At 53.0% G+C, this 27,341-nt stretch overlaps 3 protein-coding genes across 14 annotated transcripts in view; all 3 read left to right on the top strand.

Moving 5' to 3' along the window:
- NOS1AP (nitric oxide synthase 1 adaptor protein) overlaps window positions 1-2,968 on the top strand; it is a 42,125-nt gene extending 39,157 nt beyond the window's left edge. For all 10 annotated transcript variants that reach the window (XM_085586915.1, XM_085586916.1, XM_085586913.1 and 7 more), the window contains 2 exons: window positions 475-742; window positions 842-2,968. In XM_085586915.1, coding sequence (XP_085443041.1) covers window positions 475-742; window positions 842-1,334 — 761 coding nt within the window. In that variant the 3' untranslated portion in view covers window positions 1,335-2,968. The remainder of the gene's footprint in view (window positions 1-474; window positions 743-841) is intronic.
- A 723-nt stretch (window positions 2,969-3,691) lies between these two features.
- UHMK1 (U2AF homology motif kinase 1) lies at window positions 3,692-19,001 on the top strand. 2 transcript variants are annotated; one of them, XR_014957142.1, is made up of 8 exons: window positions 3,692-4,084; window positions 5,136-5,428; window positions 8,076-8,267; window positions 9,034-9,128; window positions 10,070-10,146; window positions 13,464-13,562; window positions 13,796-14,079; window positions 14,398-14,486. XR_014957142.1 is itself a non-coding variant. In XM_085586938.1 (8 exons), exons 1-8 carry the CDS (start codon window positions 3,793-3,795, stop codon window positions 15,093-15,095), a joined length of 1,284 nt encoding a protein of 427 aa, XP_085443064.1. In that variant the 5' UTR covers window positions 3,699-3,792; the 3' UTR covers window positions 15,096-19,001. The 2 variants fall into 2 exon arrangements, 1 of the variants encoding a protein (XP_085443064.1); XM_085586938.1 differs by lacking the exon at window positions 13,796-14,079 and adding an exon at window positions 14,949-19,001 and having other exon boundaries at window positions 3,699-4,084.
- An 862-nt stretch (window positions 19,002-19,863) lies between these two features.
- UAP1 (UDP-N-acetylglucosamine pyrophosphorylase 1) lies at window positions 19,864-27,197 on the top strand. Of its 2 annotated transcripts, XM_085586936.1 has the most exons (10): window positions 19,864-20,183; window positions 20,255-20,459; window positions 21,107-21,282; window positions 21,516-21,688; window positions 22,789-22,982; window positions 23,353-23,496; window positions 23,826-24,014; window positions 24,440-24,487; window positions 26,346-26,412; window positions 26,641-27,197. In XM_085586936.1, exons 1-10 carry the CDS (start codon window positions 19,883-19,885, stop codon window positions 26,731-26,733), a joined length of 1,590 nt encoding a protein of 529 aa, XP_085443062.1. In that variant the 5' UTR covers window positions 19,864-19,882; the 3' UTR covers window positions 26,734-27,197. The 2 variants fall into 2 exon arrangements, with proteins under 2 accessions (XP_085443062.1, XP_085443063.1); XM_085586937.1 differs by lacking the exon at window positions 24,440-24,487.
- Window positions 27,198-27,341: the final 144 nt, after the last annotated feature.

Here is a 27,341-nt window from a genome sequence, read left to right on the forward strand (position 1 = left end):
GGTTTGATTGCAGAGCCCTTTCCTCTACAAGCACCTGCTGCCACTCACCACAGAGACACAGCCTGGGCTGATCTGAGGGAGCCATGGTGGGGTGGGCAGTGCAGAACCCACACTGTGGGTGGCCCGAGAGAAGGCCCTGTGGCTTTATCAGGGTGTGGCTGACAAGGGACCTCCATGTGAGTCCCATCTCTTCAGGCAGCATGACATATCAGAGCAGGGCGTTGGCAGCATGCCTCACCTGGAAGTGTGGAAGGGACAGGCCTCTTCCCTTGCCATTCCCCTGGTAAATGATCACTTGCTCTCTTTCTCTTTTTCCACAACCTGCTTCCCAAGTCGCTTGGTGCCAGGTAAGAGAAGCTCTCGGTGTGTTGGCAGTGCCAACAGGGGCCCTGGCTCACTGCTACCCTCTCTTGCCCCACATTGGTCCCCTGTGCATACAATGCCCTGTGCTCACATCCTCTCTGTTCCCTCCAGTGGACCAGAGCATGTTTGAGAATGCCAGCGCCAGCACGGCACCCACGCCACGGGCACAGCACATCTCTGCCACGGTGGGCACCCTGCCCCAGCCCTGCCGGCCCGTTGGCAGCCAGCACCTCCGCAACCTGGGCAAGGCCATGGGCGCCAAGGTGAATGACCTCCTGCGCCGCAGGGAGCCGGCCGGCCTGCCCGCCGTGGGAGCCATGGAGGTGAACGCCAGTGCGGGCGCTGTGCTGGGCACAGGACAGCCAGCTACTGAGGACGGGTGAGTGTCCTTGCAGTGTGCACCCTGTGCCAGGGCCATTGGGACAGGCTGGAGGGGCCCGGCATGGGGCTGTATGCAGCTGTCCCTCTGTGCTTGCAGGGCTGTGGGGCTGGATGCCTTTCCCCGGCTGGAACCACCGCCCCCCATCACCAAGAAGCGGACACCGCGTGCCCTAAAGACCCCCCAGGACATGCTCATTGCTCCACAGCCAGAGGGGACCAGCACGAGGAGTGACACTGATGAGCCTTCCAAACCACCTACAGCTCACCCTGAGCCCATAGAGGAGCAGCTGGGGATGGGGGACCCATCTCCTCCAGATTGCCCTGGTGTACTCAGTGTGATGGGTGCCCCAGAGCCCAGCGGGGACCAGCCTACCAGTGTCTTACCTGTGCCTGACCTCATCCATAAGGGCAGCCAGGAGAGCCAGTGGCAAGTGGATGAGAGGGCCACTGAGATGTCACCCAGCACAGAGAAGCCCTCACGGAGACTGGGGCTGGAGCACGAGCCACCAGGGAGCACAGGGCGGCCAGAGCCATGTACCCTTGGCTGGGAGGTGGAGGGGGCCCATCCCGACTTACTGTCCTTTGAGTAGTAGTGGGTAGCTGTGACAGGGGTGCCTTGGGGGCTGGCTCTCCCAGACTTGTCTCTCACTGCCACTTGCCTTTTTTGGGGTGATTATTTTGGAAAGGGGGAAGCCTTGGAGTAGAATGAGCCATCGCTTCCTGGTGTGGGCTCTGGGGAGCCATGACAACCTGCTTCTTGCCAAATTCCCAGGAGGGCACAGCCTGTCCTGCCATGGCTTCTGCAGCCCCATTCTGGCCCCTGTTCACCCTGGTCAGTGCCAAGCTCCTGTCCTGCTATGGTGCCACTGCCACCCTGTCTGCAGCCAGGAGCCTTGCTGAATTGAGAGCCAAGAGGGTGCATGGGGGTTGAAGTGCCAGCCTGCCCCAAACCGCATTTGCTCTGCTGGAGCGAGCATCCTGTGAGCATCCCACAAGCACTACACTCTTTCCCATGTCTGCACTGGCTGCCTTGGTCCAGAGGATTTCCCAGCTTACACTATGTGCTTGCTGAGATACCCCATCCTGGGGTATCAGCAGGCTCACCCTGCCTCTAGTGCCAGTGAGCCAGGACAGCAGATGTGTCCAGGCCCTTCTGCAGGTGCTGACCTGGTGGTGTTACTCTGCTGAGTGCCATCTCCTTGCTCTGGAGCCCTGGGCTCTTATCAGGGCACAGGGCTGGGCACCTGAGACTGCACAGCTGCTGGCCAGTGGGCTCTGGCAGGGAGCTGAGCTCTCTGTGAGACCTGCTTCCAGCTCCTGCTTGTTTCCTGCTCTCGTCCCAGCCACCATGGACAACTGTCCAGGCAGGCAGCCCTTTCCATGTGAGTCAGTGTCACTGCTGCCCTTTATTTCCTGGGGCAGTGGTCTCTGCGAGACTGGGACACACAAAGCCATGTGGTCCTCTGATACTGCTGTATGATGTTTTGCCATGGATTACAGGAGGGGTTAACCAGCCTGGTGACATCTATGCCAATGCAAGGTAGCAGCTGTGAGATGGAACTTTTTGCTTAGAGCTTTTATGTACATCCTCACCACAAAGGTGGTTTTCAGAGGAATAGCTCCAAAGCCCCAGGCTGGGTTGGAGGAACCCAGGAGCTCATGGATGGGCCTGCTCACAGCTCCTCCTGGGCCACACAGAGTGTTTGGGCTGAAGAAATGTCTTCCTCCACCCAAAGCCACGCTATCCCAGTGAAGGAAGGAAGCTGTGAGCATGGATCCGATTGCCCTGGGTGCAACCACTCATGTCCTTGCCGTTGATGTGGTGATGCTATGGTGGGCCCCTGCAGCTCTCCACTCTGGGAAAGGCCTGCTCAAGAGTGAAAGGATGCAGAGTAGCACAGAGCTCATGTTCACTGCTGAGGTGTCACACACCCTGTACCAATGTGATCATGCTGTGCGTGGCAACCTCCACCCTCAGATACGGGGGGGGGTGGTGTGCTGCCCGGGTCTGCACTGCAGTGTAGATGTTGATGGAAACCAGGACTTGTAGCCCCTCTCTGAAGAACCAGCATCTTAATTGCTGTGATCCCAAGGGAACCTTCCCCTTGAGGGTTGTCACTCACAGCTGGTCCAGTCCCTCTATTTATGTTGTCGGGGTGCATATGTGTGGTTTGGGACAAGAGATGCAGATTGCACAATAAATTTTTTTTTCCTTTTGTACCCACTGATGTGTGGCATTCCCTTGATGGGAGAGGACACCCTGCACGACCCTGGCGCCGTCCTGGAGGGGAGCCAGGGGGCAGAGGGGGAGTTTGGTGGTGTCCAGACTGGGGTGGAGAACGTGCCCGCCCTGCTGTGCTTGGCACCACTGGGTTGTGGCTGGGCTGAGGGCGCTGGAGCCCGCCTGTGCCCAGGCACAGGGGATCGGATCCCGGGGTGCTGCAGTGATGGGAGCCCGCCGGTGTCCGGGCTGAGGGACGGGGCCTCGGGGGTACTGCGGAGACGGGACCCCGACGAAGCCCTGGTGGATGTCCGGGCCGAGGATTGCGGAGGGAGCCGGCCGCACCGGGGCTGGGGGAGTCGGACCGCGGGGTGCGCAGGCCCGCGGGGTGCGCAGGCCCGCGGGGTGCGCAGGGCCGCGGGGTGCGCAGGGCCGCGGGGTGCGCAGGACCGCGGGGTGCGCAGGCCCGCGGGGTGCTCAGGGCCGCGGGGTGCGCAGGGCCGCGGGGTGCGCAGGCCCGCGGGGTGCGCAGGGCCGCGGGCCGCGGAGGGCCGCGGGGTGCGCAGGCCCGCGGGGTGCGCAGGGCCGCGGGGTGCGGAGGGCCGCGGGGTGCGCAGGCCCGCGGGGTGCGCAGGGCCGCGGGGTGCGCAGGCCCGCGGGCCGCGGAGGGCCCCGCCCGCGCCCCGCCCCGCCCCGCCGGGGGCGGTGCCGCCGCCGTGCCGCCCTGTTTCCGGTGTCATGGCGGCCGGAGCGCGGCGCAGGCCGGGGCCGGGGCCGGGGCAGCGGCGGGGCGGCGGCGGGACGACGATGTGAAACGGGACGGCGGCATGTCGGGGTGCGCGTGGGGCGCGGCGCCGCCGCTGCTGGAGGTGCTGGGCCGGCTGTGGGAGGTGCAGGCGCCGCTGGGCAGCGGCTCCTCGGCCTCGGTGTACCGGGTGCGCTGCTGCGGGGACCCCCGGGCTCCCCCCGGCGCCGTCAAGGAGTTCGTGCCGCCCCCGGGGCCGCGGCCCGGGTCCGCTCGCCGCCCCGGCGCCCGCCCGCCCGCCGCCGACTGCGCCGAGTACGGGTTCCGCAAGGAGCGCGCCGCGCTCGAGCAGCTCCGCGGGCACCGCAACATCGGTAAGGGCACCCCGGCTCCGCAGCCTCGGCACCCCTGTCCCCGGCGCCCATCCCCAGACACCCCTGCTCGGGCACCTCTGTTCCTAGAGCACCCCCAGGGCAGTCTCCCCCTGCCAAACTGGTGTCTCCAGACCGCCCGCCCTCCCAGCCAGGGAAGGGAACTCCCAACTGCTTTGGGAATACAGACAGCCTCGCTCCAAAACGCAAACCCAGGCCAACGTGCCCCTCGGATTGGCACCTCTGGATGGGCAGATTTGAGGGCCTCTAGCCTGGACGCCCCGAAGCAGCTTCCCTGCAGTGGGTGCTCCTGGGTACCCCACCCCTTCCCTGGGTGGCGGCTCTGCAGGTGACATCCCCAGGGTGGGCAGGAGGGATAGGCAGAGCGGGTCCCTGCAGGCAGGGCACCCCGGAGTCCTCCTTTGGGCAGGGTGCCACAGCCCCAGTAAGGACTGGATTCTCTGCGGGACAGCCGTGGGACAGTGTGTTCCTACTGTGCTACAGCTCCAGGGCTGCCTTCATGGGTAGGAATGAGCCAGGGAACAGGGGAAGCCTGTGTGTCAGAGGCAATTCCTGGAAGTGCCAAAGTTCACCCACTACTGATATTTTTTGTCAGCTGTGAAATGCTTTGTGAAATGCTTTTTAATGCCGTAGTGTGCCTGGGAACCCAGACAGCACAGGGGTTCCCACTCTGCAAAGTTTGTCTGTCATGGGGTGAGATTGACATGTCTCTAAAGAGCGGCACCATGTCCAGTTTGTCCACTGGGATGTGCTTATCCATGTCCCAGAGGTTGTCCTTCTGAGCAGGAGTACTCAGCCCTGTCACTTTAGCAGAGCCTGGGGAGTGTTGTGAGACCAGCCTGTCCTCTGAAGCTTGTAGGGGTGACATGGCTGCTTTTCCCTTGCTTCTTCCTTCCTGCCTGGTTCTCCATCTCTCTGAACATCACCTGTGCCAAAACATCTGAGCTGCCTGCCACAGCTTTTGTGGTGTGGAGCAGTGGAAGGTTCTGGCTGCATGCTCGTTACCGATGCCCGTCCCTGTGTCTCGTTGTAGTGACACTTTATGGCGTGTTCACCAACCACTACTCTGCCAATGGCCCATCTCGCTGTCTGCTGCTGGAGCTGCTGGACATCAGCGTGTCCGAGCTGCTGCTGCACTCCAGCAACCAGGGCTGCTCCATGTGGATGATCCAGCACTGTGCCAGAGATGTCCTGGAAGCCCTGGCTTTCCTGCACCACAAAGGCTATGTGCACGCAGACCTCAAGCCACGCAACATCCTATGGAGTGCAGAAGAGGAATGCTTTAAGCTCATTGACTTTGGACTTAGCTTCAAAGAGGGGAATCAGGTTTGGAATGTGCTACTCTTGAGGCAAGATGGCTCTGTGTTGAGTTGTGTGGCTCTGTGATGTTTTCCAAGTGACCTGATCAGAGTAGGAGCTGAGCTGGTGCTGAGGGTTAACTGGAAAGGCTGAAATGGTGTCTGCCCTAAACACTGAAACTGTGTTCCCATTCTGCTTGCATGCCTCTCTGTTTTCTGTTGATGTCTTAGCCTTTGTACTACAAATTGCAATGTTAATGATGCACTAAGAAAAGTGGTGTCTCAGCTTCCTGGAAAGTTTGCTAGTTTTTATGTGGTCAAATGAGTGGGAGCACCCAGAAATGTAGAATTCCCTTTTATCATCGTTTATCATGTGTTGTAGTAATCCAGGCTTTTCCATCAACCTCCCTAGCCAAGTGTGTTATCTCTGGCAGTGTCCTTGTGCTTGCCTTTACTTTCACCCTATCTTCAGCAGCCTCCCTTCCTCAGGAAGTCTGGATGTTTCTTTCCCACACGTATCAAAAGTCCGTGGTCTGGTCCTGGGTGGGCAGTGTCTGTTCTTTACTGACACAGACAATCTCCGCCTGTTCTACTCTTTGTCCCGTTTGCTGGTCCACTCAGTCTTCTTGCTGTCACTTTTGTTTTGGTGATACTGAGTTGTTTGTCCTTGCCCATTCTTGTCCATGGCTTCTGATGGAAGCAGAGAGCCTCAGGAGGTTCTGCTGTTGGTTTGATAGATCTTCGTTTCACTCCTCCCTCTCTCAGTAGCAGCCTGTGAGGGGTCTCAATACAGCTTTTCCATCAGGTAACCTTGTAGCACACTTGCCTTTAATCACTGGGTGATAGATGGTAATTTTTTCTGTCTTCCTACAGTGTCCTGGTTTGTCCCTGTTCCATGCACTTTACCTGCTTAACAGCTTTAAATTTATATACTTTTTTACCGGTTTACCTGGTATTGACAGCACAGCCCACTGATTGTGAATAACAGTGTTGTGTGGGTGACCTATCCCTGAATTCTTTGGTAGAGGAGTTGTTTTTAATGTTTGGACTTCTTAACTCCCCCATGTTGTCTTCAGTTCTCCCACATTCTTGGCTGAGTTTCTGGTACTAATCTGTTGCTGTCTATCAGCAGAATACATGCTCCTGGTGTTCTCTGTCTAATGCAGGTATTTTTGTTTAATTCAGGTCTGTGTTTTGCTGTGTGATGTGTTGAATTGCCTCATAATAGTTGATGGGGTGTTTTATTTGCTTCCATGGTTTCTTCCAATTTGCTTTCTTTGGGCTGAGTTTCCTTTGCCCTTTCTCAAAAACACACCTTCTGACCTTGCTTTGAATATGCACCAGGTACTAGTGTCCTGTCCTCACCCCTGCCTTGGGCCACAGCCTGCATGCATAATTTCCTTATCTGAGTCAAAGACCATGCTACTTTTATTTATGAAAGCCCTGCCAAGCTTATCCTTAGACAAAATTTCCCACCATTGCTGTTTAACAGGGAATGGTTGTACACAGAGCAAGATCTCAACCACTTACAGCACTCAAAATGCTTTAGGTGGTAGGAGTGAAACTCCCTCTTGCTCTTTTTGCTGGTGCCATTGATCACAGTGTCTTCTCTATCTCTAAACGTTGTTTGGGAGCCTGGCAAGTTGCTGCGATTGCCATGCTGGAGGTTCTGCTCCCTACTGATAGGAGGAGGGACAAGAATGAGCAGTTGTATCATTTTTAAGTTCATAAACCACTTTTGAGCTCTGTTGCTGGAAGATGTCTCCTGTAAACTTTATTTTCAGTCAGAGAACCACATAATCTTGGTCTGAATATATTCTCATGGTAAGAATTCCTAATCCTATGCCTTATCCAGGAGGAAGTAGGCTTGCATATTCTTCTGTCATTCCTTGTGTTGCATCAGTGTGTCTAAAATGAGCCCCCACATGTTAGAAAGACCCAGTGTGCAGTTTGTCTTTGGACACAGAAGACTTGGCTGGACAAAGCCACACCAGGTATTGCCTGAAAGCAGGAGACTGGGCTGGAGCCTTCCGAGCAGCCCCTCCAGCCAGTACTTGTGTGATTCTATAATTCCCTGATTTCTTTGGAGCAGGCAGTGTGTGGGCATTTCCTCTCACTGTGCTAGCCACGGCAACTGGGCAAGTATTGATTGTGCAGCAGTTGAGGCTTCAAGGGGAGATGGAAGAGGTGCATGGGAAGTGCCTTTGATGATTTCCTTGTCTGAGCATTTTAGCTGCCTGCTTCCAGAGAACATCACTTGAACAATGGCAGCAGCTCCTGATGCTCAAGGCTCAGACAGGGTTGTCTGTGCTCTCAGGCAGCCAGTGTGGGAGCATACTGTGGGTGTTCAGCCCTTATTCCAAAATTCCTAGTATCGTCTGCATGTACGAGAGGTTAAAGGGCCAGTCCACAGGGACATCCAGCCCCTTCATCCCAGCAGTGATGTGTTTCAGAGGTCAGATGTTAGTGCTGTTTTGCTGGGAGATGTTTTTCTTACAGGCAGTCCTGGTTTTCCCTCAGCACAGCAGTATAGGCAACTGAACTGCCTGCCTTGCACAACTGGCTTTACAGTAGTATTTTGGGGACCCCTTTGAAGGACATCAGAACTGATTTAAGGATAGAGTGGAGAACCTGAGTGTGGAAAATCAACTTTCTGTGTGTTTGGTCTCCTGTAGGATGTGAAATATATTCAAACAGACGGGTATCGGGCTCCAGAGGCAGAACTGCAGAACTGCCTGGCGCAGGCAGGGCTCCAGAGTGAGACTGAGTGTACCTCTGCTGTGGATCTGTGGAGTCTGGGAATCGTTTTACTGGAAATGTTCTCAGGAATGAAACTGAAACATACAGTCCAATCTCAGGAATGGAAGGTGAGACAGTTCTTGCTTGCACCAAATGAATCCTTCTGCTTCTTGTTCATAATATGGATTTATGAGGTAGCACCTGGCAGCTAGGTAGTGTTTCCAGGGTGTTCATGTAATCCTATTGTCTTGAGAAGATTCCTGAACCTTAAAGACCCACCTGCCCTATGGGACTGGCTTATGTGAATGCTACTTGTGTTCAGGTTACTGAAATAGGAGTACTCCAGGAGTCTCTGTTTGGAGCTTGTGTCTTGCCTAGGCGAGCTGTTCTGGCTGTAGTTGTGACCTAGGAAGAAGAACAAAATCAATGGCTGATGTCTGTCAGCTAGTTCAGCAGCACAATGGCAGAGGAATTATTTGCTGGGTATAGTTTAATGTTAGCTGTAATTTGGGGATCTTCTTGTAAGTCTGTATCCTGAGAAAACAAGAGGAAAGCTCTGTATTGTGAGCCTGGAACCTGACTGTGCTCTGTTCTGCATGAAATAACTTTCTTTGCTCTTTTTCCCAGAAAGAGTATCCTTTCAGCATCAGAATCTCCACAGTGACAGAAAAGTTACTTGCATGTGGAAATTCCCAGCTTTTGCTGGCAAATGGGAAAAAGTTGATTTGATGTGAGCCTCCTGGTTTAACATGTGAGGCTTGGGCATTGGCGATCTCTCACAAAACCCCAGAGAATCACAGCCCTCTGCATCCACTCTGGAAAACGATAGGATATTGCAGGCTTTGCACAAGTCTGGTTTTTACCTCCCTAATCAGTGTTTCTTTTTCTTTCCAGACAAACAGTTCTGCCATCATTGATCGCATATTTGCCAGTGAGGGGGTGGTTAATTCAGCCATTCCAGCTTATCACCTCAGAGACCTTATCAAAAGGTACTGTAGCATATTTGATAACTGTTGCTTAAATATGTACTCTGTAAAGTCAAGCCTTGCTCTTAGCAACTTAGAGCTTACAGCTAACACTTTTTCTTTTAATTTTTTAAAATTTTCTCCTTTGCTGGTAACAATTGCAAGCATTAGCAGAGATGTTTCAGTTCCTCTGATTTTGGCACAATTTGGAGTAAGCACATAGAGAGTGTCAATCATGATGTTGATCATTTGCTGCTTCAGTGCTTGGCACTTGCAGCCAAGAGATTGTATTTTGAGAAAACTGCAGACTTTGCTGTTTTTGGGGATTGTTATCATAAAAATGAGGGAAGAGGCAGAAAGTGCTGCTCTCCACTGCTGCCAAGATTCAAAGGCACTTTTGCAGCTCTCCTGAGGAGTCTGACAGAGGGGTTGTTGTCACTGTCTTGTGACTGTGCTCTGAGGCTACAGAGGGAAGAAGACACAACTTGGCACAAATAGCATTGGGAGCCCCTGGTAAAGCCTAGTTAGGGATATTCTCAGGCAAGCTCTGGGTTATTACCTGCTTTGAATCCCATTTGTGAAAAGATGTGGGAGCACCTTGGAGTGTGATCACTCTTATGAGACTGCATGTATGCCTGAGGTGTATAGGGATGTATATAGGTGTACAGGGATGAATAGCCTGAGGATGTGGAGCTGGAACAGCTGTGCTCCTTGTAGACTTGTGAGTAATTTTCATTACTTGGTGCTGAGAGACATCAAGAAGGAAAGCCTGCTCCCCAAAATGCTTTCAGGGGATCCTTCTGGTGTGCTTCAGCTCCAGATTGTAAGATGTGCTTCCCACTCTTCTCCCTGTAGTATAACCACCCTGAAGATAGGGTGTTCCTCTATGCTAGCTTCCAGCCTGAGTGGAATGTGTCAGTGCAGGAATGTCACATGCATGAACATAAAGGTATCTTCTCTTACAGCATGCTTCATTGTGACCAAGGAAAACGAGCCTCTGCTGAGAAGGCTTTATGCAGCCCATTCTTCAGCATTCCCTTTGGTAAGATGTGGCTGTGGCCCCTGCTCAGGACTCTCACAGCACAGAGACTCTTCCAGCACGTGTTGGAAGCAGTACAGAGGGCAATTAATTGTTTCTTGGTCTGGTCTTGTCACTGCTCCTCTGTGGCACTTGACAGCTCTCCATGGTGCCACAGGAGGGAGATCAGAGTAAGGCCTGTGCTCTCAGTGCTGTCCTACTCCTCTGGCCCCACAGGCTGTCAGTTTTTCCTATCTGGACTCTGATTAAACTCTGCCCTCAAGAGTGTATTGGCAGCAGCATTCATCTGAGGGTGCAGAAATGTTAGGATATTTACCTAACATTCTGACTGTTCAGTTGCTTTTAAGGAGTGCACTGCTATTTATGGTGAATGGATGGGTTTTCTTACACCAACTGTTTCTCAGTTCAGAAATCACCAGGAATTTGAGCACCTTGGGCATGGGCTGATGGTGGCATCTGTATAGGTGCTTTGTGGTGGCAGCCTGTTTCTGCAGTGACTGGCCTGCAGTAACCTGTGTGGCAGATCATGGATGTCACTGTCACTTTTATCTAATGCTGTCCCTTTGATTTAGTAAAATAATGGTTTTTCCTCAAGACTTCCCCATGTGCATTGCAGGCAGTTAGCAAAGGTGGGCTGCTCAGGCTTGTGTCCCTCATTGTTTTCTTTTCCAAATACAACTGAGTAGCATTCTCCAGAGCTTGTCTGCTTTCAAGAGCACCAGTGAGGAGCTGTGCATTCAGGTTTTCTGAAGCATAAATTAATGCTTCAGACTGAGCTAGCATTTCCCCTTGAATCTTAGCCCTGCTTTTTTTAAGCTCCTTGGTGCACCTTGCAGTCAAGATTATTAAGTATTGCTTCTTATAGATACTGATATTTCTGTATGTCAGGCGAAGGTAACAAACTCATTCCTCTTTGCTAACTTCACCTGTGTCTTAGAAGCTGGGGCCATTCTAATCAAAGCTGCCTTCCATGGATGACCTTGTAGCCAGTACTGCTTTAGAGCACAGGGAATTGTATATTGGCAGTGCTTTCTGGGCTGGTTTTAAACACACAGACCTTTAACTGTACTGAGGAAGGTGCTTCTGTGGTTAGTGCTTGGAGTTTATATAACAGCTTCCATTTTATTTAGTTCTCTTTGCTGCTTCTTTTCTTTGACAGACTTGCACATATGCTTGTCTGCACAAAGAAGCATTTACTGCTGCTTTCCCAGCATGTCAGAAAATGACCTGTCATTGCCTTTCACTTCGACACAGCTTTTCTGTTTAGAGCAAAGACAGCTGAGAATAGCTTTCCTTGTCATATACAGCTAAGTCTTGACTTTCCAGTTCATCGAGTTCTTTCCTGTGTTGTCAGTGTGGTTGGTGTCACCTGGCATTTGCAGAGGAGCTGGGCAGAAAGTACCTCCTAGGGCAGAGGGGGATTGCCAGAAATGCATTTGTCATTTCAGTACAAGAAGACCAAGTGTCTCAGTTTTAGGGATTGGTTTGTCTCCCTCTCTGGAAAAAGACATATAAAAAGAGAGACAGATTTACTTTAGTGTCTGTCTTTTCTCCCAGGCAGCAAGTGACAGGACTAGAAGAAGCAGCCTCAGGTTGCACCAGAGGAGATTTAGATTGGTTGTTAGCAAAAATTTCTTCAGTGAAAGGTTGTCAAACATTGGAACAGGCTGCCCAGAGAAGTGATGGAGTCACTATGCCCATTAAAAGATGTGTAGATGTGGTACATCTGGGGACATTGTTTAGTGATGGGCTTGGCCATGCCAGATTGGAGTTCATAATTTAAAAGGTCTTTTCCATCCTAAATGATTCTATGATTCTGCAAATAAAAGGAGTAGCATATAAGACCATGGTGACACTTAAATGTTCTTTCAGTCTTCAGTTAATCTGATCTGTCTTGGTTGCAAATAGTCCTATGGAAGAATAGTCTAGAGGTGCACTAGGAGCTGGAACATGCCTGGGTATCTAAGGACAGCACCTTTCTTCAAAGGGCTGCCCCTGAGAGCTGTCTGGGCATCATCTGTACTGATGAGGCCTCTCACACTCTGAGCTTCTCCTAAGGGCTCTTCCATGATAGGCAGGAGATTTACAGCATCTGTTCTTGCCTTTCATCTCTTCTTGCACTGTGAGATCAACATCTGACTGTGCCTGGCAGAGATGTCAGCTCCCTCACAGGCATTGCGTGCTTAGCTGGGAGAAGTATTTCCTAGAAAATAACAGCTCATTTTGCAGGCATGGTCAGATGGCTCAGACTGGAGAAATGAAGCCATTTCCCTTTTCTCTCCTCTCTCAATGTAAAGTGGCAGAGCTGTGAGATCCTGCTATTATGTTCAGCTGCTGTAGCTGCCAAAACAAATAAACACATCAACACTCTCCAAGTATTGCAAGTTGGGTGCCCAGATCTTAAATTCATTAATGGCCTGTCACTAGTGTACAGGAACATAAAATAAAACTTTTTTTCCTGCAGAAGTGACACTGTCCCTGTGGCTTTGGGTTTCTAGAGAGCTGATTATCCTCAGAATGTGACTCTCATAGCTTGTCATTAGCCTTTTCTCCTTGGCTGTTGTCTCCTCCCGCAGTGGCTTCTGTGCTACCCTGCTCCAGGCCATCCTGGAGCTGCTTGTTTTCTAGAGCCAAGTGCCCCATGCCCAGCACCCAAAGGGTTTTATTTCTGCTTCCGTGAAGTCCTTCAAAGATCACTGCTCACACACCTTGTGGTCATGGCTGATTCTACAGCATTGCATTGTTTAAGTCGTTTAAGTATGGTGGTCTTCAAAACAGTGGACTACAGTTGGATTTTGAGGGGAGGAGGGTTTATATGGTGTTCAAGAAAGAACTAAAAGATCTGAGGCCTGTGCCTTAGTACAGCTGAAGAATTGGAATTAGGGAAGCTGGCCAGCCTGTTTTCACCTTGTCTGGGAGCAGTGACAGGAGAGGCAGTTGCAGAGTATTCCTTCAATCTTCTCACATCTCCATATATATATGGGGTAGTTTGTTCAACTAGCATAGTTCTTGAGGTCACATCAGTTTTTGAGACTGGGCTAAATAGACACAATTCTAGCTTTAATTTGAAAAGCAATTTCAGATGCTAGCCTCAGAATAATTGCAGAGTGCACTGAACCCTTTGGAAGAGTCTCTCAGTACACAGGTAAAGATAAGATGGAAATGGAGAATTCAGACTATAAATGTAGTTAATAGTGGAGAGAAGCAAAACTGTACTGCAAAGAGCAGTAAGTGCTTGAGTATCACAATGTGCATTGAGTCAGCTTCCTATTTGCTTGCTCCTTTGACTTTGTTTCTTTAATTCTGTGGGTGTCAAACAGCTCCCCATATTGAAGACTTGGTGATGCTCCCCACACCTGTGCTGAGGCTGCTAAATATTCTAAGTGATGCTTCTCTGCAGTGTGAAGAAGAATATGAAGGTTGGTGCAATTCCCACATAGCAATATTGTCTTACAGACTTTGTTTTCAGTAGTTCTGGGGATGTGAGAGCAAGCAGGTGAGCAATTAATAGGCACAGAGCTGTCCAGCTGAGCTTTGGTTGCAAGGGGTCAACTGTACCAGCAGAGACTAGACTGAGAGAGAAAGCAGAGCTTGTAGGGAATTCTTGAAGAATCCCAGATAAAAAAAAGAATTTTTTTTTTTCTTTCATTAGATGCCCACCAAATTCACAACGTGTTTGTGGCTCTGAGCTTCTGCTGGATATGTACAGGACTCGGAAGCTCAATAGCGCAGATCCTTAAAAAATTTGCTAATGAACTTACCCAGGATCTCAGCAGAGAACTAAAATTTCTCACTGGAGTTCCTAAAGCGTGGTGGATGGCAGGCATAGTGGTGGGATTTGCATTTCTGTGTGCTGTCAAATCCATGTGAGTGGCACAAATGAGAGCACTCTGGGGACACGAGTTGAAAGGCCGAGTTCTGCTCACACAAAGAAAGGTTTGTGCCAGCTCCTTCAGTTCCCCTCCTCCAAGTGCCATAGCACGCACTCCTAAATCCCCAGTGTTTTAGCTACTTGAACCTGCTGCTGGAGGTTCACTGCCTGCAGGTCTCTGTTACTGAGCCTCAGTTTAGACACTTTCATCTCATCACGTGGCCTTTAATCAGTGTCAGCTGCTGCTCTGTCACCCCATGCTTGTTTATTTTAAATTGAGAGGAAAGGAATATTTGTTGTCCGGGTGTTCTTGATGTGTTTGCTTGTTTCTTGGCTCACCGTAGTTTGCAAAGTGAAAGACAACCAGCTCTTTTCCTTCCCAGATACCTTGGAAGACATAAGGGAGGAGTGTCAGAAATACGGACCGGTGGTTTCCTTACTTATTCCAAAGGAGAATCCTGGTAAAGGCCAAGTAAGTGAATGGGGGGAAGAAGCTGCATGTTCCTATGTACACTCCATATGCTGCAGAGCGGCTGCTCAGTGCCTGGAAATCTCCTGGCTGGTGGCAGTGCTAAAAATAAATGGTTGTTTTGAAGGACAGCACATGTTCCTTCCTGGTTATGTAAGGTTACCTAACCTGGGAGATGCCCAATCAGCTTTAGCATGAATGGAAGGAATGAGGAGGAGAAGCCAATGGGTGGGAGAGAAATTGTTGAGGGTACAGACCACCAGCATACTTTCTCCCACCTCACTAAATGGAGGAGCGGGAGATAAAATCCCAGTTTAGAGATTCAACTGTTAGCTCCAGTGCTTTCTGCTCAACCAAGGATTGAGGGGAAAAATTTGTTTAGGAATGGTTTTCCCCATTGCAGAGGTGGGAGGGGGCAAGTGGCATGGTGCACTGGAAGTCCTACTTCTCCTCTATCTCTTTCAGGTCTTTGTTGAATATGCAAATGCTGGTGATTCCAAAGCTGCCCAAAAAATGCTGACTGGAAAGATTTTTGATGGCAAGTTTGTTGTGGCTACGTTTTACCCACTGAGTGCCTATAAGAGAGGATATCTGTACCAAAACTTGCTGTAGGCAGTAGCAACAATCAGGAGAGTTGTCTTGCTCCTCTTCATCAAGTGTTTTACAATTGAATGTGCAAAAGAGCTTCCTAGCCCTGCTTCTGAGTCATCTTTGAAGGAGAGGTGCAAAGGACTTGAATGGGCTTTGAAACTTTACTGCTGCTTTGTGATGTGCTGAGGAGGGACCTTTCAGCGCATGCTTGTGTGTGTGCTGTGCTTGCTCATTTACAGGGGGTATGACTCTGCCCGGCGGGCATCTGGGGGTCAGGAGTGGGGCCAGGGGGAGTCCTGGAGGCCAAGCAGATCCTGGCAAGGGTTTCTCAGCGATTTGAAGCAGACCGAAGTCTTGGCCTTAGCGCTGGGCTTGTCTCCGGGGAGAGGATTTCTTTGTTAAGCTTTCCTATAAGCAAATCCTCCTCTCCAGTGTTGGAGGAGAAGGAAGGCTTGCCTGCTTTCTGTTGATACCTGTTATAAATAAACAGAAACACCATCCTCTCTAAACCAGATCAGGAGGACTTTTGAGTCTTCTCACATAGAGCAGAGAGAGGCAATGAAATTGGATCTGCTGAGCCTGTGGATTTACCCTGTACTCATGACCTGAGCAGAGCCATGCAGCTGATGCTGGGCTGGGCAGTGACGTGTGGATGATGCTGCCTGTGGGGAGCTGAGCTTGCTTGTATGCCTGGGGTGGGCTGGGACTGATGGTGGAGACCTGGTCAGAGGAGTGCCAGCCTCAGTCCCAACACAACTTGTAAGCACTTTGTAGCCTGAATAGATGTGAAAATCCTGCCGCGTGGATTCATCTTTCTAGCACATACCCTGTGCTGGCACTGATGCTCCCTAGCTCCGATGCCAAATTATCTGTGATATGTAAGCGTCTTTCGGTGATATTTTTAGAAAGGAGTGCTACAGCACACAGTATTCTTTGTGTCACAGCAGGACACCTGCCTTAGGAGTCTTATAAGAACAAATATTTGTCTGTTGTGGGTCCCACGCTTGCTTTTCTGTGTTGTGCGGTTTGGTTTTGCATTAACCTATTAAGACTTGTAGATTAGAAGCACTGACACTTTTGGTCCTTCAAAGGTTACAAAAAGGGCTTGAGGCAATCTGAGATCCTGTAGGGAAAGGGCTTAATCAGTCATTAGACTGGACTGGCTGGGAGAAGGTCTTTCACAGTGTCAGGGGAACAACAGCCACATGCCTTTGGGGAAGACACTGTGGTGAGCAGCATCACTTCCCCGCAGAGCACACTCTGCTCCCGTGGCTTCAGTCAGCTGCTGCCATGGGGCAGGCAGAGGCTGTTTCCCAGAGATTTCCAACCCATGAACCCAGCAGAGCCTCTCCCTCCAGGGTGGGCACTCTGCTCACGATGGGCACAGTGTGAAAAGCCCTGTTTAGAGAGTCACCAGTGTATTCTGGCTTGTAGTCTTCGTCCCAGTTTTAGTGAGGAGGAAAGCCCTCCTGAATTCTTTTCTTCAGATGAAATACTTACGGACAGCTGCCTGAAACATCCCTGGAATAATACCTGAATTACCTTGCAGTTTTTTGTTTGCATCTTGCTGATGCTGGACTTGATGGAATCCTACACTTAAAAAGTTCCTCTTGATTTTTTGCCCTGTGTGTGGTGTGTCAGGAGATCCAATGTCTGTAGCATTTCATGAGTCTGAGTTGCTTTCTGTGCTGATGTATAGTGCTGTCTACTGTGGCTCTTACCAAACTCCCTCAGAAAGGACCAATCTCTGAATTCTTCTGTTGCTTTTGAGATGGTGGGCTTGCCAGGGAAAAGGAAAAAAAAAAATCCCACAATGAGTTTTAAGGTGTGATTTGCTGGTTAGATTTTTCTGGGAATGATGCTGCTTTGGTATACATAGCTGTTCAGCAGCCTTTGCATAGGTGGGGTCTGTGATTCATTGCTTTTAATTTAACTGTCCTTTGAGTGAAGCACCTTTTAGTGTCTGGGAGGAATTGAATGGTAACTGGGTGAGGGTTTTTCTTGTGTGGAGGGCAGTGTTTAAAGTGTGGTTGGGTCTTGACTGACTTCTTCAGCTCTGCATTACTGCTGTCCCTGCGAGTTGAGCCAGGGGTCCAGACATGCATGTGTTGAATGCCACCATGTCAGCAGCATTTAGCTGGCAGGAGAAGCCCAAAGCTCCTGCTCTGCTGAGTGCCAGCCCAGGTGGGGCCACAAGGAGCTCCCTGGGTGTGCAGAGTGTGAGGTCTGTCACCTACAGCAACACTGGGACAGGGAGATGCTGGAATGCAGGTATGCAACTTAAATGTGTTCAAAGTTCTCACATGGATTTGTCTAGGACTGTGAGCTGCTCTGTCGTCTTTCAACCATGACTTTTTCAGTCAGAATTCTTTCAGCTAAAGATAGAGCTGTGCCAGAATTGATCTTCAGAAGGGAGCTGCAGCCTGTTCCTTCAGCATGGCAGCTCTTCCACCAGAGATGGGCTAGGGTTTTGTTCAGCTTCTGTACCAGGGGCTAAATAAATCCTCATGATGCAAACTCCTGCTACCAGACATTTTTCTCCAGATGTTCATTGACCAGGCTTGAGCACTGAGCTGGGTAAAAAGCCCCAAAGCTGCTTTTGTTTATATTCCTCCTGGCAAGAGTTGAAGATGTTGATCTCTGTCCTGTCACTGGATCCACTGTCCTGTCACTGGATTTTGCAGGCTGTGGGGTACAGGGAGGTTTAGAAGCATTGTATTTTTACTCCTCACACTCTGCCTTTAAAGACTTTTTCTATCAATATGAAGCTCACTCTGGTGTCTTGGTGACCTGTTGGTGTCTTGGCATAAGTTTAAACCCTGCTAAAACCTTTGAGTTCCTTAACTCTAGATTGTATCTGAAGTGTGCATAGTGATTCAGTCCAGGGTGTGTTGTGTGTCTGGGGTGGGCCTGGCTTTCCTCATCTCCAAATTACTGCTTGCTTGAGGTGCACAAGTGTTGAGGCTTTCCACTCAGATGCTCACTGGGTTTCCTGGTCTGTGCCAATAACCCTCAGTGTAGCACCGACTTACACAGTCCTACTCTAGTTGTAGGGTAACTGGTGTTCAAATCACTGGCCAAAGCACAAGTCAGCTCCAATCTTGGCTGTATTCCTAATTTTATTCTCACTGGTCTTCAGCCTCGTAACAACATAGCCTGAGCACCATGTTGTAGCCAGGTTCCTACCAGAGGGTTCAGTACACTTCCTGCTGCTGTGCCGGATCCTGCAACCACGTGCCTCCCTTCAGGTTAGATGTCAGTTGTGGTATCCCATCACGCACCATTGCTGAGCAGATGTGTGCTTGATACAGGTGATTAATAAACAATGCTTCAGTACGAGGGGGTTGTCCAGCGTGCCCTTCTTGTGGGACACCAAAATGTCATGTAGCTGAGCAAGTTCTCTGTCACCAAGCACCAGGGCTTCAGTTTTGGGGGACAGGACTGTGACCCAGCCATGGCAGCATTGGTATTTGTGCTTGGGGACTATGGCTGTCAGAACTCCTTCCAATTTCGCTTGGAGGTGGGGAACTGTGGGATGGAGGGGGCTGTTAACATTATTATTAGGCTTTAGTGAAGTAAGTTCATCTAAAGAGGGGAATTTCACCACAGCTGTTGGTTCAGTAGCAGGACATCTTCCCTTTCCTCCTGTGGTTGACAGGGGATATGCAATGTATCACCTGCTAAGTGCCATCGAGTTCCCCCTCCCTGCGAGGAGTTCCACGGAGCCTGGATGTGCTATCTCAACTTGCTTCCCCACTCCACTCCATCCCCCTTAGCATGTGTCTGTATGGGAAATCATCTTGGAATTTGTTTCGATTCATGCCAACTGCATTCCATCCAGGGCGCAGTAACTGTGATTTACCCTGTAATTTCTGTACTGCTATAACTCCTGTTAAGACACTAATAAAGATCTTTACATTCCTCTAATTGTACTCCCAGTTAGTTGTCCACAGCGTCCCCGGGCAATCTTCCCAGCCCCATACAGCGGGGTGGCCTCTGCGTGGCCGGAGCCCACCGTGTCTCCTCCCAGTCACTCGTGGCTCGGTTTCCCGTGGCAGCACCGCTTACCCACGCCCCGCAGGGTCACGTCCCAGCCTGGCGCTGGCGTGAGGGCTCCCAGAACGATGATATCCGCAGGCGAACCGCCTGGTGACGCAGCAGCTCCCCGGGAGAGCTGCGGATTGCACAAGGCCCGGGGCCGTGCGCGGGCACGCGTGGGCCGAAGCGGCGGCGGTGAGCCGTTCTCTGGCTGCAGCCCGCTCCGACACCGGCCCGTCCCGGCACCGAGCCCGGCAGAGCTGCCGAGCCCTTTGGGCTCAGGGTGTGGCTCCGGGGGGTGCCCTGCGCAGGGCCGGGAGCTGGACTCGATGTCCCGAGGGTCCCTTCCAGTTCAGCACATCCCGTCATTCTGGGCTCCCGCGTGGCCCCGATGACGGCACGAGCGGTGGTGCGTGTGTCACGGCTGCTGACGCCTCACGGCTCCCGGGCCTGGCCGGGCGGCCCCCCCCAGCAGGGACCCGGCCGGCTCATTTCGCGGTGCATTTGGGGTGTTTCCCTCCCCTGTGACCGCCCGCGGGGCCGCGCGCTGACGTGGCGCGCGTTGCCATGGCAGCCAGCGGCGCGCGCCGCCAGCGGCATCGCAGCGTCCGCTCCGATTGGCGGGGGCGCCGCGAGGGGGACGGGCGGTCCCGCCCCTCCCCCTGCACCCGTTGGGCGAGCGGCGCGCACCACGTGGCACGGGCCCCGGCCATTGGCCAGCGAGGAGCTATAAAAGGCGGCGACGGACGGCGGCGGTGGCGGCGGGCGGGATGGAAGCGGCCGGGGCTGAGGGGGATGCGGTGGAGGAGCTGCGGGAGCGGCTGGCGGCGGGCGGGCAGGACCATGTGCTGCGCTTCTGGCCCGAGCTGGACGGCGCGGCCCGCCGGGCGCTGGCGGGCGAGCTGTGTCACATGGACGTGGCCGAGATCAACCGCTTCTTCCGCCGCGCCCGCGGGGACGGCGGCGGGGCGGCGGCGGCAGGGCTGGACGCGCGCATGGAGCCGGTGCCGCGGGACGTGCTGGGCAGCGCTTCCCGCGACCGCGGGCAGGTGCCGAGCTGGGAGAGCCGCGGTAGGTGTACGGGGCGGCGCGGCGCGGCGCGGAGCCGGCGCGGCGGGCCCCATGCGTGTCTGCTCCCCCAGGGCTGGCGGAGATCGCGGGGAGCCGTGTGGCCGCGCTGCTGCTGGCCGGCGGGCAGGGCACCCGCCTCGGCGTCCCCTACCCCAAGGGCATGTGCGACGTGGGGCTGCCGTCCCGCAAGACCCTCTTCCACCTCCAGGCCCAGCGCCTGCGGCGGCTGCAGCAGATGGCGGAGGAGCAGCACGGCACTCCCTGCCACATCCCCTGGTGAGCCCCGGCCTCGGGGGAGCAGGGCTCGTGGGGTGCCGTCGGCAGGGACCGGCTGGCACCGGTGGATCAGGGTCCTGGAGATTGGCATAGCCCTCTGGGTATCAGCAGCTCGCGGTCCTCCGGGTTGGTGCAGTTCCCTTTGGCAGCCCGAGGTTAGCCTGGGTTAGTGCAGTTCCTCTTTGCAGCCCCTGGGTTGATGCAGAGCCCCTTGGTAGCCCAAGGATCACGGACTGGCGTAGCTGCTCTTGATGCCAACACTTTGCTATGGACATAGCCCCTTAGACTGAGTGGTTTTCAGACTCGGTCCCACAGCCCTTTGGGAAAGGTTTTCATGTCCCCATGCAGGACAGCAGCCATGCAGGGTGGGGAGTGGGGAGATGAGCTGCTGAGGTGCTTTATAGACAAGGCAAGAGTTGGCCACCACAGCTGGGTGTCCCATGCGCGGTGTTGTATGGTTTTGGAGATAGGTGTTGCAAGGAAGGGTGAAAAATGGGCTTGTCACAATGTTGGTACCACAGCAGGTCAGATCGTCCTAAGTGTGGGAGGGAGAAAAGCATGTCCTGGGTGTTCCCTACATTTGGGATGAGTGGTGTGAGACCCTGCCTCTCCTCCCTGCTCATTGGGTGTCTTCTACTCTGTAACAGGTACATTATGACAAGTGGCCGCACTATGGAGTCCACCAAGGAGTTCTTCCACAAACATCGGTATTTTGGCTTGAAGAAGGAGAATATCATCTTCTTCCAGCAGGGCATGCTGCCTGCCCTGGGATTCGATGGGAAAATCCTGCTGGAGGAGAAGGGCAAGATTGCTATGGCACCAGGTTGGTGGCAAGGAGCTGACAGGAGTGGCCAGGGGTGAGACATGGTGCTGAGGAGCAGTTTTTGGAGCTGCAGTCTTCACTGTGACCTGGCCCATGGCTGACTCAGGCTGGGAGGTGTCTGTGTCTGCCCTGGCAGGGAGGGGTATGGCTGGGCTGATGACCCTCCGCATCAGCCCATGGGGAAGGAGGATGAGCGTGGGTGGCTGACGGACAGTGGGGCGTTCCCTCTGCAGATGGCAACGGGGGCCTGTACCGGGCCCTGGGCTTACACAGCATCATGGATGACATGGAGCGGAGAGGGGTGAACAGTGTCCATGTCTATTGTGTGGACAACATCCTGGTGAAGGTGGCTGACCCCAGGTTCATCGGGTTCTGCTTGGAGAAGGGAGCAGACTGTGGGGCCAAGGTATGTTTTGGGAGTAGGCAGGCACTGTTTCTGCAGAGCTGGATGGGGTCTGTCCTGCTCCTTGTCTGGCTTCCCTGACTTTTCACCCTTCATTTGCTGGCTTGCCACACCCAGGAGGTATAGCTAAGTACCTGGAGCTCACTGGTCAAGTAATACATGCTGCCACAATCCTGCCTGCCCCTGTCATCCTGGAGGATGCCTGGCACTGCTCTTCTGCCTTGCACAGGAATATGGCACCAACAGGCCCAGGGCTCAGAGGTCCCCCTTTGGTCAAGAGGCTGCTTGAGAGCCCTTTGTAGCTGCCTGGCACACGCCCAGATGCTAGGCAGCTCTTTTCTGGGTGGCTGTGGCTAGCACAAGCAGACAGGATTCTTGCCATAAGCTGCCAAGCTGTCCCCAGCCTGACATCCTGAGCACCAGACCAGGATATGCTGGGTGCAGCCGACACTGAACTCAGCCCCATGTCTTGTGGATAGGACATTGTACACTTAAAGCTTTACTTAAAGACTGGCTTGACAGCCAAAGGTTTTGTTTGCATTGGGCTTGGCTCTGGCAAAAGAGTGAAAGGACTTACTGGTCTTGCAGCAGCTTTCAGAAGGTAAACTGAGAAAGGGAAGGCAGTTTCTCCTCCTGGCCTGCATGAAAGAAAGAGGAAATAAACCTTAGCATGCAGAAAGGAGAAAGCCTTGTGCCCCTACATGCCACCACTCTGTGGTGACAGCAGTGGGTAGGGATTTGCTGGGGTATCTCATAACCCAGATGGAGGTGTTTGAGGTGCAAGGAAAGGAAGGTTAGGGGGAGGGCTCTGCTGAGCCAGCAGCCTAATGGTTGTGAATAGCAAACTGGCTAAGAATATCCGTGCCTGCGGCCAGCTGCACGTTAGCTTGGTGCCACATCCTGTTGTGCCCTCTGGGTGTGTCTGCCACCTGCCACCCATGCCTGCCAGAAGCACCTGGGAGGGGAGGGCTCCAGCATCCCTATCCCTGCACCGTCTCAGCAGAGGAAGAAGCCTTTCTAAATAGGGCCTGCTGTTTCCAGGGGAGCGTGTTTGAAGCGTGGGGTTTTGGGTGCCTTTCCCTGACAGTGCTTCCCTTGGGCAGGTGGTGGAGAAGACCAACCCCACGGAGCCGGTGGGCGTGGTGTGCCGGGTGGACGGTGTGTACCAGGTGGTGGAGTACAGCGAGATCTCCCTGGCCACTGCCCAGCAGCGGGGCCCGGATGGGCGGCTGCTCTTCAATGCAGGCAACATCGCCAATCACTACTTCACCACTGCCTTCCTGAAAGATGTGGTCAAGTAAGGGCCTGCTGGAGTGCCAGAACAGGAGTGCTGGTGCTGGAGTGCTGCTGCCGAGTAGAGCTGGCTGTGCCTTGCCTGCTGCTGATTGAGCTTCAGGCATGCTGGGATGAGGCCCCTGCACAGCTGGTCTGATCCCCACCTGTGTGCACAGCCCCTTCCTTGAGATGAGGGTTCTCTGGGCCATAGCTGGATGTTGCTTCCAGAGTGCAGGCATGTGGGGCTGTCTCTCTTGGCTGCTGTGGGGATGAGTAGCCCTTACCTTGGGGCAGCCAGGGTCGGAGCAGGGCAGCCATGCTGCTGCAGTCATGTCTGAGCTGGGGATGAGGCTTGCTCGGACAAGTGACATCTCTTTCTTGGCCCGTTGCAGCACTTATGAACCACAACTGCAGCACCATGTGGCTGAGAAGAAGATCCCACATGTGGACATCACTACAGGGCAGCTAATCCAACCCGAGAAGCCGAATGGGATTAAGATGGAGAAGTTCGTCTTCGACATCTTCCAGTTTTCCAAGTATGTCCTTTGCTCTCTGTGGGGTCCAGGCTGGCTGCTGGCTCTCCCTGGGCAAGCTCTGAGAGCATCTGGGGTTGTGCCAGGGTGTGCCCACTGGTGATGCCCCAGGATCAGGGTAGGGTGGCAGCTGGAGGCATGGGTGTTGCATGCCTCTTGCTGGGCTGAGTCCTGCTTCTGTGCCAGAGAAACATCTGCTGACCTACAGGCCAGGCCCTCCCCTCCCTACTGCACAGCCCGTGGGTGTAGGCTGGGGGAGGGCTGTGGGCCACCCTGGCAAGGGAAGCAGTCACAGTTTCCAAACCCGACCCTCCCATGCTGTATTCCCCCAGGAAGTTTGTGGTGTACGAAGTGCTGCGTGAAGATGAGTTCTCCCCCCTGAAGAACGCAGACAGCCAGAATGGCAAGGACAACCCCACCACAGCCCGACATGCCTTGATGTCCCTGCACCACTGCTGGGTTCTCAATGCAGGGGGTCACTTTGTGGATGAAAATGGCACACGCATCCCTGCCATCCCTCGGTGAGTTGCTTCTCCTGCCATTTCTTCTCCTTTTTGGGCTGGATATTTAGTGCAAGGCAATCCCAGCACTGATAACAGTGTCACAGAAGCAGCCAGCTATGGGTCCCCTCTCCTGGGTGATCTGTGGAGCAGAGCTGGGTGTGAGTCGTGTGGTGACAACAGGAGTGGTGCTCAGTCAGCAGCAGCTTTCCTTCTCGGTTCAGTACCTATGAACTGAATCCTCCCAGCCTCCATTGTACAGCCAAGGTTGCTTCTGCAGGGAGGAGGTGGCTCCCTAAAGACAGAGCATGCCAGCAGATCCATGCAGCAGCCAGGCTTGCATCAACACATTCCTCAACCACGAGACATCCCGCTGCCCTCTTTAGGGTTCACTAGATCCAGATTTGGTTTCCCCTCCTTGCTAACCCTTGTTTGTTCCCATGTAGCATCACAAATGGAAGGTCAGCTGCCAGCCCAGCAGATGTCAATGACAAGTAACTATCCATGTCCCAGGTGCATGGTGGCGGCGCTGTGCTTAGGGACTAACGGGCTGCAGGCAGAGCGGTGTGCCAGGCTAACGGGGCTGGGGGTGCATGTGGGTGCTGGGGCATGTCACCCCTGGGGACAGGGGATGCCGCTTCTCATGGTGGCGGGCGCAGGCAGCTCTGCTCCCTACTGGGCTCCTTTCTGCAGGGATAACTGGATAGGGCTCGTGCTGCTGGTACAGATGCAGGGTGGTGCTGACTGCACGCAGCCCCTAAAGGTCACCCCGCAGGTAGGATGCTGTTGGCAAACATCCTGGCACATCCTTTGATGCCGCTCCCCTGTTTGTCACAGCACAGCAGGGACTGGTCCTGGCCAGTCCCAGAGCTGGGGATGGCTGCCATCTCCCGATGTCCGCCAGGCGTCCAGGCAGACCGAAACAGGATTAAAAACATGAAGCAAATGTCAGGCAGGCTTTGATGTAGCATGTGTGAATCTGAGCACAGCAGCCAGCTGGGCTTTGTGTGACTCCAGCTCTTGAGTTTGGAAGATTCAGAGCGTGACACCAGGGAAAGCCCCTGGCTCACTGCTTGAAAGTTTACGGGAATACATGGGGAGGTTTTAACTCTTCCGCTATGTTCTGTAGCACAGGCATGCTGGGACTTGGAGCTGGTGAGTGTAAATGACTCACAAGAGTAAGCAATTTTGTTCCCTTCCCCTCTTTCAGAAGCTTTACCTTCCGGTACTTTCTGGTGGAATACCACTGTTTTATCTGTTTTAATTCCAGACTCCAGGTGTTTTCAGGCTTATGACTAAGCCATCACACTAGTTAACATGCAGAAGAAAGGCTGCACCTTGTCCCACATTTACCCTTCATTACCAGTTAATGTCAATTTTTAAACAAAACTATTGTCTTGAATCTAACACTCAAGGTAAATACCAGTGTGGGTTGGGCTGGGTGAGTTTTATTTACTGACACCTGTGACAGGAGGGGACTGAGTGAGTGCATGGCAGCAGAAGGAGCTTCAACCCGGGTGAAGGGAGCATTGTCACAGATGGCATCCTGCCATGCCGTCTTGGCTGCTGTGGCCAGTGGCTGGGAAAGGGCACCATGGGGTGCTATTGGGCATGTCTGCTTGTTCAGTCCACACAGCTGCACCCCCAGATTTACATGACAGCTGGATCCAGGGATCATCCAAGCGTGTCTTACAAATCCTGATGGCAGCAGGAGCAGGGTCATGGACACCCACACAGACCCCTGCCCAGCAGTGCTGCTGCAGTAGGCAGCACTCGTGTGGATCTGGCATTTTCCTCACCAGATCCATCTCACAGGCAGAAGAGAGGAGCCAAGATAGTTGATCTAACAGGCAAAGGCAGAAAGAGCAGACAGTGCTGCAGGGAGTGTTTCTGAGTGAGCAGAAGGGCTTACCCTGTATCTTCAGGTTGTGCTTTAAGCGAGAGAAGGCTTAATGCAAGACCTCTTGCTTTATGGGAAGGTGCTCTGTGAGTGCATCTCACATCACCCCAGGGATGCAGGAGGAGAAGGAATGGGTGACTCGTTTCCATGCAGCATCAAAAATAGCGGGACTGGGGGCACAGGCATTGCTGTAGTTACACATATGGAAAGGCACCATAAAAGCCCCATCTAAAGCTCTTTTCCCTTACAGTTGCTGGTGGTATCTAAACTTTAGCTGTCACCTCTGTGGAGAGCATGCAAGGCTTAACTAACCCAGGGCAGCTCTGCGCTGGTGGGGTCTGTGTGGGCCCCAAACAGCCCCTGACCCTCCGCCTGCCTCGGCAGATGTTGGGCCCTATCTGTGTCACCCTGGGCTGTACCTAACTCTCCTGACTGTTTATTTTTCACTGCAGCTTGAAGGACGCAAGTGACCTGCCAATCCAGTGTGAAATTTCTCCCCTTGTCTCCTACGGAGGAGAAGTGAGTACTGGTTCTGCAGAGCTCAGGGAGCCTTGCGGATGGACTGGGCTGGCAGGGCACACATGTGAAGGGATGAGCCACAAAAGTGACTATAATGCACTGGGGAGCTTTTTGGGGCAATGCTCCCCAGGTTGCCAGCATAGGAGGGGAGCAGAGGTACCCGTGGGCAGCTCAGCAGAGCAGGTGATGTTCAGTGTGTTCCTAATGAGCCACTTCCCATTCCCCCAGGGTCTGGAGAAGTACGTGAAGGACCGGGAGTTTCGCACACCTCTGATCATTGACGAGGATGGGATCCACGAGCTGGTGAAGAACGGGATGTAGTGGCAGCACAGTGCCCAGGCAGGGCTGCCCATCCTGCCAGGAACTGGGGCACGTGAAGGTTGATAGCTGGGCCTAGCAGGGACTGCTCCTGCTTGCTCCAGCCATGTGCAGAGGAGGATTTGACCCACTCGGTTGTTGGCATGTTGTATGCTTCTATTTATATTTTAATTTAAAAAACAAACACTACAGATTCCCCTGCCACAAAGCACAGCTGTGGTGCTGCCCTTTGCACTCCAGGCTGTGAGCATTTATTTTTAAACATGTGTATAGCAATAGTCATTGTATATGCAGAGAGAGGATTTTTATGCTGTGGGGCTGGGTTTAATCTAGAATTTTTATTTTTCTTAAATCTACATGACTATTTTTTTTAATAGGGTCCTTGCCATTGCCCATGTCCTCCCTTTCAGTCATCCTTTGTATATTCCACCACTGGAAGCACCCAATTAAACTCTGAATTTGTCTTCTGGTGGTGTTGAGTGACAATGACTTTGCGCCAAGAAGCTCATGGAGTAGAGAGCCGACTGCATCACGCCAAGTGCTCTGTTCAGTGCAGCAAGGGTGGCTGTCTGGGGTGGCTGCAGACAGGGCCTCTAGCCTGTAGTGTTCAT

Source organism: Lonchura striata, chromosome 8 (assembly GCF_050655825.1).
Source record: "Lonchura striata isolate lonStrDom1 chromosome 8, ASM5065582v1, whole genome shotgun sequence".
Lineage (NCBI taxonomy): Eukaryota > Metazoa > Chordata > Aves > Passeriformes > Estrildidae > Lonchura > Lonchura striata.

What these genes read in the sequence shown, in the direction of transcription:
- UAP1 (XM_085586936.1), top strand. Translation starts at nt 19,883, where the DNA reads ATGGAAGCGGCCGGGGCTGAGGGGGATGCGGTGGAGGAGCTGCGGGAG. An exon ending in CAAGATTGCTATGGCACCAG is followed by an intron (nt 21,283 to 21,515) that starts GTTGGTGGCAAG and finishes TTCCCTCTGCAG; the next exon opens with ATGGCAACGGGGGCCTGTAC. An exon ending in GACATCTTCCAGTTTTCCAA is followed by an intron (nt 23,497 to 23,825) that starts GTATGTCCTTTG and finishes GTATTCCCCCAG; the next exon opens with GAAGTTTGTGGTGTACGAAG.
- UHMK1 (XM_085586938.1), top strand. Translation starts at nt 3,793, where the DNA reads ATGTCGGGGTGCGCGTGGGGCGCGGCGCCGCCGCTGCTGGAGGTGCTG. An exon ending in TCCAATCTCAGGAATGGAAG is followed by an intron (nt 8,268 to 9,033) that starts GTGAGACAGTTC and finishes TTTTCTTTCCAG; the next exon opens with ACAAACAGTTCTGCCATCAT. An exon ending in AGAATCCTGGTAAAGGCCAA is followed by an intron (nt 14,487 to 14,948) that starts GTAAGTGAATGG and finishes TATCTCTTTCAG; the next exon opens with GTCTTTGTTGAATATGCAAA.